At 43.3% G+C, this 9857-nt stretch overlaps 2 protein-coding genes across 4 annotated transcripts; one reads left to right on the top strand and one right to left on the bottom strand.

Moving 5' to 3' along the window:
- The first annotated feature begins 693 nt into the window (after positions 1 to 693).
- Positions 694 to 5466, top strand: phyhd1 (phytanoyl-CoA dioxygenase domain containing 1). Of its 3 annotated transcripts, none has more exons than XM_076758128.1 (11): positions 694 to 892; positions 1966 to 2124; positions 3176 to 3251; positions 3332 to 3379; positions 3464 to 3519; positions 3604 to 3666; positions 3755 to 3776; positions 3868 to 3996; positions 4107 to 4223; positions 4434 to 4560; positions 4775 to 5466. In XM_076758128.1, exons 1-11 carry the CDS (start codon positions 824 to 826, stop codon positions 4821 to 4823), a joined length of 915 nt encoding a protein of 304 aa, XP_076614243.1. In that variant the 5' UTR covers positions 694 to 823; the 3' UTR covers positions 4824 to 5466. The 3 variants fall into 3 exon arrangements, with proteins under 3 accessions (XP_076614243.1, XP_076614244.1, XP_076614246.1); XM_076758131.1 differs by having other exon boundaries at positions 766 to 892; positions 1966 to 2235; XM_076758129.1 differs by lacking the exon at positions 3755 to 3776 and having other exon boundaries at positions 3846 to 3996.
- Positions 5142 to 9755, bottom strand: dolk (dolichol kinase). The gene is made up of 2 exons (XM_076758127.1): positions 9623 to 9755; positions 5142 to 8965 (listed from the first exon to the last, which is right to left on the bottom strand). The coding sequence occupies exon 2, from the start codon at positions 8823 to 8825 to the stop codon at positions 7254 to 7256; it is 1572 nt and encodes a 523-aa protein (XP_076614242.1). The 5' UTR covers positions 8826 to 8965; positions 9623 to 9755; the 3' UTR covers positions 5142 to 7253.
- Between the last annotated feature and the right edge of the window lie 102 nt (positions 9756 to 9857).

The raw sequence follows: 9857 nt of genomic DNA, 5'->3' as shown, positions 1-9857 counted from the left end.
GAATTAACTGTAATGTTAATGGTCCTGTTAATCATCTGCGTTAATGATCTGATCAGCAGGGAAACGGTTCATCCATACCTCATTTTAAGATTATACTTCTTTCTATTTAATAATAAAATTACTTTTTTATTATTTTTATACTATTATTCCTTTTTTTACTCTGGTAACAACATAATTATCCCTAAACAGCACTAAGTACATCTAGGCAGTGCTGGAAGAGGTATTCTGTATTTCAATGAAGTACCAATGTTGCCATATGGAGGTACTCCATTACCAATAAAAGTCTATATTGAAAATGTCACATAGTAAACGTATGTGAGTATAATTAGTAAATTGTATTTATAGTGTCAAAAGTAAAAGTACTCGTAATGCAGAAAAATGCACCCTATGAGTGATATTGTAGTCATTACTGATGATTTCTAAATAGCATTTTACTGCTGTAGTGTTTATTTTATGCTCTGATGGGTATTTTAATGGATATTTCTGTTCTTGCTTTTAAAATCTTAATCTTTTAGTCACTAAAGCTGTGAAATTAATGGAGTCTTAAAAAAAAATCCGAAACCAAAGTCGCCACAAGGTGGTGCTGTAGCTCGTTTTTTTTCCCCACGTTAAAGCGACGACACGAGCGACATCTAGAGGTCATCCTGGGCTACTACAGCATCGACACCTGGATCTGCGTGCCGCAACGAAAGAGTTAAATTCCAAAATCCTATTACAGGGACGACGAAGTTACACTTTAATTGATAAAGACAGGTCACGTGGTCGGAAATCAGCGCCTGCGGGCTCGAGATGACCCGGATGACACACATCGTACACATCGTACATGTCCCACGAGCTGCACTCCTCCGAGCAAACAACTATGGATTTTATGTCAGATCAGGACGTGCAGAAGGTGAGCTTCACGTTTATGTTAAAATAAAAGCAAAGAGCTAATACCCTGCGCTTGTTGCTAGAATAAAACCTTAACTGCACTAAATTCAAAGATGTCTGTAGCTGTTTAGAGACTTTTTTTTCGTGTTTTGTGTCACATTCCTGCAGGATTTGTCTCCATGTAGTTTAAAGCATATTTCAGGCTCATTACGTAACACCCTGCTGCCACAAGTGGGCTGTCAAAGGGGGTCTGCACGAACAAATGCGTATGAAAAGCACCAGAGCCATCCTTTAAGAGTAAATGCGCCCCGTTTGTTCATTCCTTTCAGTTTATGATGATTATTATTTATTTATTTATTAGATTTAGGCCTACCTTTCAAGAACACACGTCACAAAGTGTTTCATAACACTAGAAAATAAAGCAGCGTTCATAAAATACTGCTAAATATTGGACTGTGTGTAGTGTAGAGCTGTGCGTTACGATCAGTGTCTCACATTTTGATTTACATCATTTCACGTCGAGATAACGATACAAATCACAATGTAACAATTTCTATGAATTCAATGAACAAATATGTAACATTACAATAAAATGTCTGTTTCTTGGTAAGTTTTGAATTATATACTCAACCAATTAAAGGCATTTACTCATGTTTGATTATTCTTTTATTTCTAACCTTTGTCAAATTTTCAATGAAGCATGTTAAATATGATTCATGTGTAGGTGGTAAAGAGGTTAGCTGTGTTTCAGCCTGTTGTGTCTCCTGGTCTGCAGCATAATTTTCTGCTTTGTGTCAGACTTTTCATACTATTAGTGCACATTTTACCTCAGACTGGACTTAAATACAAGGAAAAAAGATTCTTCCACCAGATGAATTGCACATGAAAGTTGAGCCAGTCATGAAAAATCAGCTTGTCTCAGCCCTTAATTGATGGTATATGATTTACACTGAGTTTATTATTCATTGAGAGTGTAAATGCTTCAAAGACTTGCACATTGTGTGAAAAAGTGGAAATATACATGAGAGGAAACTCCTGAGGCCTCGTCCGGACTCCTCAGTGATCTCCTCAGCACTCTCTCCTGCCTCTCCATAGTACCTGGAGGACGGATATGTGGTTCTGGACGGGCTGCTGACCTCCCAGGAGTGCGACGAGCTGAGGCAAAGGATGGCCGAGATCGTGGACCAGATGGACGTCCCGCAGCACTGCCGCACCACCTTCTCCACCTACCACGACGAGCAGCTGAAAACACAGGTGACCTAATGCGCAGTGCGCTGTGCGATGAGTCTGAACAGTGACACTGACTCAGTTTTCTCCCACGATATTTTTTCCACATGCTTCCATCATGTCACCATAAAGATGCAGGTAAGGTTCATACTGATGTGCGTGAACTACAGGAAGCCATCATGCTCACATAGTCTGTAGGTCCATTACCCCTCTGCTGATTCAGTGTTTGCCTCCACCCTGAGCGCCCCTCCCCTCAGGCTAATAGCAAACTCTTGTGTCAACAGTCCGGTCAGTGTCAGTGGGTGTACATTAAGGTTCAAAGTTTGGAATCACCTGTTATATCGATGTGTTTCTTCCCTCCTTCAACAATGGCTTTTCAGCATATATTAAAAAAACATTAGTCAAGACACTAAGTGTAGTATTTACATTGAAATAATTATAATTAAGTGGTTAAAACTTTAGTCAATATTCCCACAGTGTTGAAAAACAGGAGTGAATGCTGCTGCAACCATTTCTCCCTCAAAAACTCTTTGATTTTGTAAGTGTAAGTGACCATAAATCATTGTTGAACCACAGTGGTGCAACTGGGCTTTAAATATTTTGGAAACCAGATTTTCTGTGGGCTCTCTGCAGGCTGCTCAGTGGTTGGATTGAACAGGCTTTAAACTGTGATTTCTCAGTTGGCTGATATTCTGTGACTCAACTCCGATAGTGAAGGTTAAATCTGCACAGATTTTGATGCTAAGTTTCCATTTTCTTTCACCTGAGACTTGTGATTTCTTAAAGTCTTATTTAACTGTTGCTCAGAGGTTTATTTGTCTCATTCTGACCTTTTAAGTGTCAGCGTGGTTCAACTGTTGTACATCATGTGACCTCCATGTACAAAAGGTTACTTTCTTTTGCTAACCTTTCATGCATGTAACTGATTTTCTACAACCTAAAAGCATGAAAGAGCAAAATATGGAGTAGTTCTGTACTGAATCAAGCTTTTTGGGCAGGCGACTCCAAACTTTTGAACACCAGTAATGCAGCATTTCCTGTTGGATCAGCTGACTGATGTTGATCTTTTGACCTGCAGGGAAATGCAGACTATTTCATCACCAGTGGAGATAAGATCCGCTTTTTCTTTGAGAAAGGAGTTTTTGACGACAAAGGTAAAGAAATTCTCTGTAGCCTGTTTGTTTATATGATGAAAAAGCCAAATCAGACGAGTGAAGCATTTCATGTCCTGCAGGAGAATTCATCGTACCAAAGCAGCGTTCACTAAATAAAGTTGGGCATGGTGAGATTTTTTTTATCACATTTTTCATCATGCACAACGGGCTTTCCAAACGGCCATAACTAACCCCAGTTTTCCCTCTTTTAGCCCTGCATGCCTATGAACCATTATACAAAAAGGTTACACATTCACCCAGAATTCAGGTGAGTGGGCTGTTGAGCGATACCAGAGAACGATGTACTGAGTCACAGAATAACCAGCACTCACGCTAAGGGTCGTTCTCTCAGGGCATAGCGAAGAAGCTGGGCCTCGTGCATCCTGTGATACTGCAAAGCATGTTCATTTTTAAGGTAAAGCATTACAGTCTGTCTGTGAGATGCCTCGTCGTGTCAGATGATGAGTAGCTCAGGATATCATTTTTCTTTATCTCTCCTTCAGCAACCGGGGATCGGTGGGGAAGGTAAAAAAAGACAGTATTGATTTAAAAACTCGAGCAATAAACATTGTGTCTGTGAAATAGTCCTTGCAGCAGGTTTTTGTGTGTTTCTTAGTGACGGCGCATCAAGACGCCACGTTCCTGTACACGGAGCCCCTGGGCAGAGTTATGGGGCTGTGGATCGCTCTGGAAGATGCCACTGTTAACAATGGCTGCCTCTGGTTTATCCCGGGGTCGCACAACAGTAAGCTCGCAGTATAACTAACCATGCACTGTTTGCTGTATGATTTAGTAGGTCAGGTTGTTTTTTTTTTATTGTATTCATGTTATTCTATATTCCACACCTTTTCCCAGGTGGTATTTCTCGGCGTATGGTGCGCACCCCACCGGGCACCTTCCCCCTGACAGACTTCATCGGTCAAGAGCAGGCCCACGACGATGAGAAGTTTGTCCTTGCGCCTGTTAAAAAAGGTAATTCTCTTGTTCATTAATTTCAATGGGGGTTGATGAGGTGATTGAGGAATTAGTGTGTTAAGCTAAGCTAACCAGCTGCTGACATTTTATATACTGAACGATTAATTGTTAACGAGAACAGCCTGAGTGCTGTGTGGCACCAAACAAAGCAGTGAGAGATGGTCAGTTGCACATTTCGAGTACATCCATCGACCGCTGTGTGTTTAGGTGGTGTAGTCCTGATCCACGGGGAGGTGGTGCATCGCAGCGCTGAAAACACCTCCGAAGACTCTCGCCACGTCTACACCTTCCACATCATGGAGTCCCAGGACACCCGCTGGAGCCCTGACAACTGGTGAGAGTTTAGCCATGTCTGTTATAGAGTAATAAAGGTTAGCTAATGTTAGCTAACATTAGCCCCATAAGCTCCTGGTCATAGCTGACCAAGCACAGCTGCAGCAGCCTTTGTTGAATTGTATCCATTCAACTCTTCATTTGAAAGATTGTGTTATGTCTCCTTTTAAAAATGACTCAAATAGTCCCACTTTCCACCTCTTTGGTCCTTCAAGGTTGCAACCCACTGAAGAGCTCCCTTTCCCGCCCCTCTACACCAAATGAAAGAGGTTTTTTGGCTTTTGTTGCTGCAGTTTGCAGACAGATACACAATCCTTTCTTTCCTGATGAAGGACCAACATGTATGGACTGTTTTAACCAATCTCACGGCTTGTTTTGTATCCTATATGACATCGTTTGAGCCACATCTAGACCGGTACGTAGCCTGATGCAAACTTATTTCAGCCAAGTCGGTACTGGATTAGTGGAGATGAACTGACATTTTTGATGAATGTTTTTAAGAGAGAATTTTTAATAGACTGGAAAATTGATTTGATGAAATATTTTTAAACTTTCTGATGAACTTTACACACACAACGCAAGTGATATTTAGATATACCTTTATTCAGCAACTCCTCCTCGACATCATTACCAGCCAACATAATTATTGTTCAAGGTCATTTTTTCACCTCTGTGTCAAAACCAGATGGCAGATTCCTATTTTTATAGACCACAGTAAGATTTCTATTTTCAAGTATGTTCATTTTAAGACAGAACTTACATGAAAAACAATCAGAATTTATGTATGAATGATTATTTACCACAACATCCAGACCTCCTGTGTCAACGTTCATGCTGTATAAGTCCATCTCCAAAGAAGTGGGGACGCTGTGCAAAACGTAAATAAAACAGTATGTTTAATGTTAAATTCTTTAATGTTTGACCTCATCAGCTTCATTGATTTTTGTAAATATCTGCTTATTCTGAATTTAATGTAGCAGCGTGTTTCAAATAAGTTGGGAGAGGTGCATCAAAACGCTGGGAAAGATGTGGGATGCTCCAAAAACACCCGTTTGGAACATTCCACAGGTAAACAGATTCACTGGTAACAGGTGATAGTATCATGATTGGGTCTGAAAGGGGCATCCTGGAAAGGCTCAGTCAATCACAAGTGAGGATGGAGCGAGGTTCACCACTTTGTGAACACATGATTGGATAAAGGACGTTATTACATGAGCTCAGGAACACTTTGCATTCTGTTTTTATTCATGTTTCACACAGAGTCCCAACTGCTTCTTAACTGTGAGTCAGTCACACAAGTCCTGTTCTCAATCATCAAGTGAAGATTAAACGCATGGACTAAAATATGAGGCATATCAATGTTCTCCATCTTCTCTGATGCACTCAACATGCAGTTTTACATTTTTCAATGTCAGGATGATGGCAAAAACAACATACTGTCAGGATCATGCTAATAAACTGTTACAACATAAAAAACACCAAAGAATTTTTACAGGTGAACATAAAACCAAAGGTTGTTAATCAGTTCATGCTGAAAACAAGTCTCAGGTCAGAAAGGGTAACATCCTCATCCAAGAACGATGAGGTCAAACTAGATGATGGTTCAGGACATTTCTATAAAGCAGATATTCAAAAAATATGAACAAACTATTGGCAAAAAAAGTTGCTGAAAATAAAGGGCCTATGTTCATCGTTTTGGCCCAAAGCTTATCTACAGACTCCAAAACTTTGCAGGGTTTGTAGGCTCAGTATCACAAGGAAATGTATACATTAAGGTTACTTTTAAGGGGTCCCATCAAACCTCAAAAATATTAAGTCAATTTACCAAAAAAAAAGAATTAAGTGTAGGATACCTGTGTACGTGTTACAGTACTGAATTTCACATTAGTGTCATGCAGGAGCATAGTGAGTTTTTGCCTTACTGAAGTATAAATCAGCCCTTTTGAAGAGTTGAGAGGGGCTGCCATGCTTTTATCTACAGTGTCTACAATTGTAGGTAATGAGTGATAGAAAATATACTTCTTAAGGCAAATATTTTCAGCAGTAAGTACTTCATATTGCCATCGGGGAGGCAAAATAATCTAATAACAAAAACGTTGATTAAGAAAAAGACATATCAATAAGCTAACTTTAAATAATGTTCTTCAAAGGCAATACAAAGGCATGTATCCGTTTGGGACAGGACAGGATCAAAATGTGCCATTTAGCAGCGTCAGTAATGTCCAGAACTCTGTAAGTGTTTTAAGGACATTTTTCCCCTTTGCTAGACTGTCTCCCGTTGCATAATTCAGGAGTTGTTGGTGTCAGCAGTCGAGTACCTCGTGGTCAGCGGGGGAAACCGTACACCGTCGCTGTCACTACAGACAAAGAATATTTCATAACTCTTTTGCAAGTGATCGTCTCGTTCCTGAAAGTAACTGATACTGAAATGACTTGTGATCTGAAGGCGACAGACTCTTAACGTCATGCTAACATCATGTCTGCTGCCATAACAATTACCCAGCTTGATTACGCTGTAAGCTTTGAGCTATTCCTTTCTTGTGCTAGTGAAGACGACTCCCACTACAGGGACTTTTATTACTACTACTGTCATATTTTTTACACTTTCCCCCCCAGATTTACTGTAGTTTCTTTCCCCCAGAAAGAGCTAAGGACGGCGGGAGGGATCTGTTTTTGTTTGTGCCATCTGTCCAGTCAAAGCAACAGCAGGATGAAGAGGTAGAGTGGGAGGAAGAGGTTGTCTATTTGGGAGGTGTAGGCTTCCAGCATGGCCACCAGAGTGACGGAGCCAACAATCCATGAGTAGGTGGAGTTCAGATTGATACTCCCATCAAAGATGAGAAACATGGCCACAGCGATGATCTGGGCGAACACAGATGTTGCCGTCCCCTCCATGGTTTTCTTCGTGCCGGGCCAGCGGATCTCTCCCATGGTGCTACCGAACACGGACGCCACAGTGTCTCCGACCCCCACGGCCAGCACACCTGCATATGGCACCAAGCCGCCTGCACCAGGGAGTATCCCCTTGGGGGCGCAGGGCCCAGGGAAGAGCCATATGGGCAGAGACATTCCCAGCAGCAGGTAGATGTGGGTCAAGATAAGAGGCCCGGAGTCCCGCTCATCCAGGAACAAGGTGAGCACCTGCCTGAGCAGCTGACCCAGCGGCTTGATCCGGAAGTAACGCACATACTCCAGGAACAAGAAAACCGCCAAGCAACCCACAGACGCCACGTGGAGCAGCTGCCTGTCGTATATCAGCCCTGGAACGTATGTGGCCACTACAATCAGATGGAAGTACTTCCTGACAACAGTGGAGGCCTGGTGCTTCTTGGACCCTGAGTGGCGCTGGTAGTTCTGGTGTAACACAACACAAGTGGCCACCACAGCCAGAAACACCCAGTACCCCAGCAGACAGAGTCTCCTGTCATTTAACGTGACAAAGTCCAGCAGCCACATGATGGGGTGTCGGCCAATGAACAGGGAGAGCCACGGCATGAGGATCCCCAGGGCCAGAACGGCTGTCATCATGTGAAAGAAAAGCGATGACACCCAGGTCTCGGACTCCATGAAGCAGAAGAGCAGGGTGAAGAAAACACCCAGCAACAGTGAGCCCACCACTACGACTGGCAGGAAATAGTTCACTGGATCACCTTTGACCTCTGCCAGGTTCAGGGAGCGCTTGATGAGCTGGTTGACGATGAAACTGATTCCACCGACGATGAGGAGCGCCTCTCCGGGTGTGAAGCAGCGTGGCAGCAGGTAAAGCACAATCAGGCTGAGATAAACGAAGATCAACAGCACCTCTAAGACCTCGATGACCTCGGACACCGTCAGCGTCTGTTTGGTCGTGTAGAGAATCGCACTGCCGGCCATGCCTGCGATCACGCACGTGTTGGTGGGTACGGGTCTCGTGATGCCCAGCGCAATCAGGGAGAGAAACAGCGCCAGCATCATGCCTGTGATGGTGATCACCATGGAGAAGCGCTCAAAGTAGACATTCCCTGAGGCGGAGCACTTTTCTCTCAGTGCCAGGCCCAGCAAAGGCATCACCATGGAGGCCGGGACGATGCCGCTGTTCGATGCAGGACGGAACTGGAACACGGCTCCCCCCGTCCTGAGGAGGCGGTCCCATTTGTGCTGTACATAGAAGGCCTGGATGAAGAGGGCTATGCTGCACCACGAGTGCTGGTTCCACACCGCCATGTGGACACAGAGCACCACAGCCAAAACGACAGAGGACTCCACAAACACTGGATTGATCTGCATGACTGCAGGGTGGAGGCTCGCAGGGAGGGAGGAGGGTTGATCTGAACAGATGGTCTGCAACAATGAAGGCCTTCTTCTGTCACTTCCTCTCTCTGGCGCACTTCATCATTTGGCAGGCATTTTCCATTTGCTAAGGATGTCTGCGACAAAAAAAATGAAAAATTAAATCAGTGAGGAAGATCAATAGAAAATAGAATAATCAAAATATTTATAAGCATTGCTGAATCCAGTAGTTGAGAAAGTGGATGCACTGAGACCATGAGCCATGTTAGCTCATATTAACGGTGAACCTTGCTCATGCTTTTTAATCTGCTGCCCGTCATGAACTATGGCCACAATGAACATTGACCGAGTGACTGGGAAATCCACACAGCTCTCCAAGCACGTGAACGCGACCCCAGGAGAAATGAAAGCTCTTTCTACATCAGCTGGAACCTTTTGTTCCTGTGGGGGGTGGACGTTGCACTGACTTTCTAATGGGCTGAATCAGCTGGGGAGGCTGTTAACACATGGCCATCACATCTGACGGATATGGTGAAAAGATTGAAAAAAAAAAAACAAAAAAAACAAAACTCCAGTTATTTGTTACGTCCGTGCTAATAAAGTCGAGCGGGGGCAGCTAAACCTCACTGAAGTGAGAAACGCGTCCCTCTGCAAGCCAAGGATGCAGCAACCTCGGACAGCATCAAGCTAACGGCAAAATACAGCTGACTAGCGAGTTAGCATAACGGCACAGAGCACGAAACTGCTGGCGGAATGGAAATCAAATGCAGGTTGACTGAGACAAGCGTACGTACCACATCAGCGCAGTGTTATCTGGACGAAGGCGCGTTGAGATACGAACAGGTGCCGTTCTTTTTGACAGGTTTCTTTCCTTTGTCAGCTGTCCCTTCTCTCACACGCAGCAGGAGGGGGCCATATTTGACAGCCGGGTCACGTGGTACAACCGTAAAAAATATCTCTTAAAGGCGTGGTCTTCTTTCTTTTTAATGTATTTTGAAATATTACATTAGTTGCTAGGTTACTTTATCA

This window comes from Chaetodon auriga, chromosome 19 (genome assembly GCF_051107435.1).
Source record: "Chaetodon auriga isolate fChaAug3 chromosome 19, fChaAug3.hap1, whole genome shotgun sequence".
In the NCBI taxonomy this organism is placed as follows: Eukaryota; Metazoa; Chordata; class Actinopteri; order Chaetodontiformes; family Chaetodontidae; genus Chaetodon; species Chaetodon auriga.
Note: the sequence above shows the minus strand (reverse complement) of the source record. Positions and strands in the feature narration are given on the sequence as shown.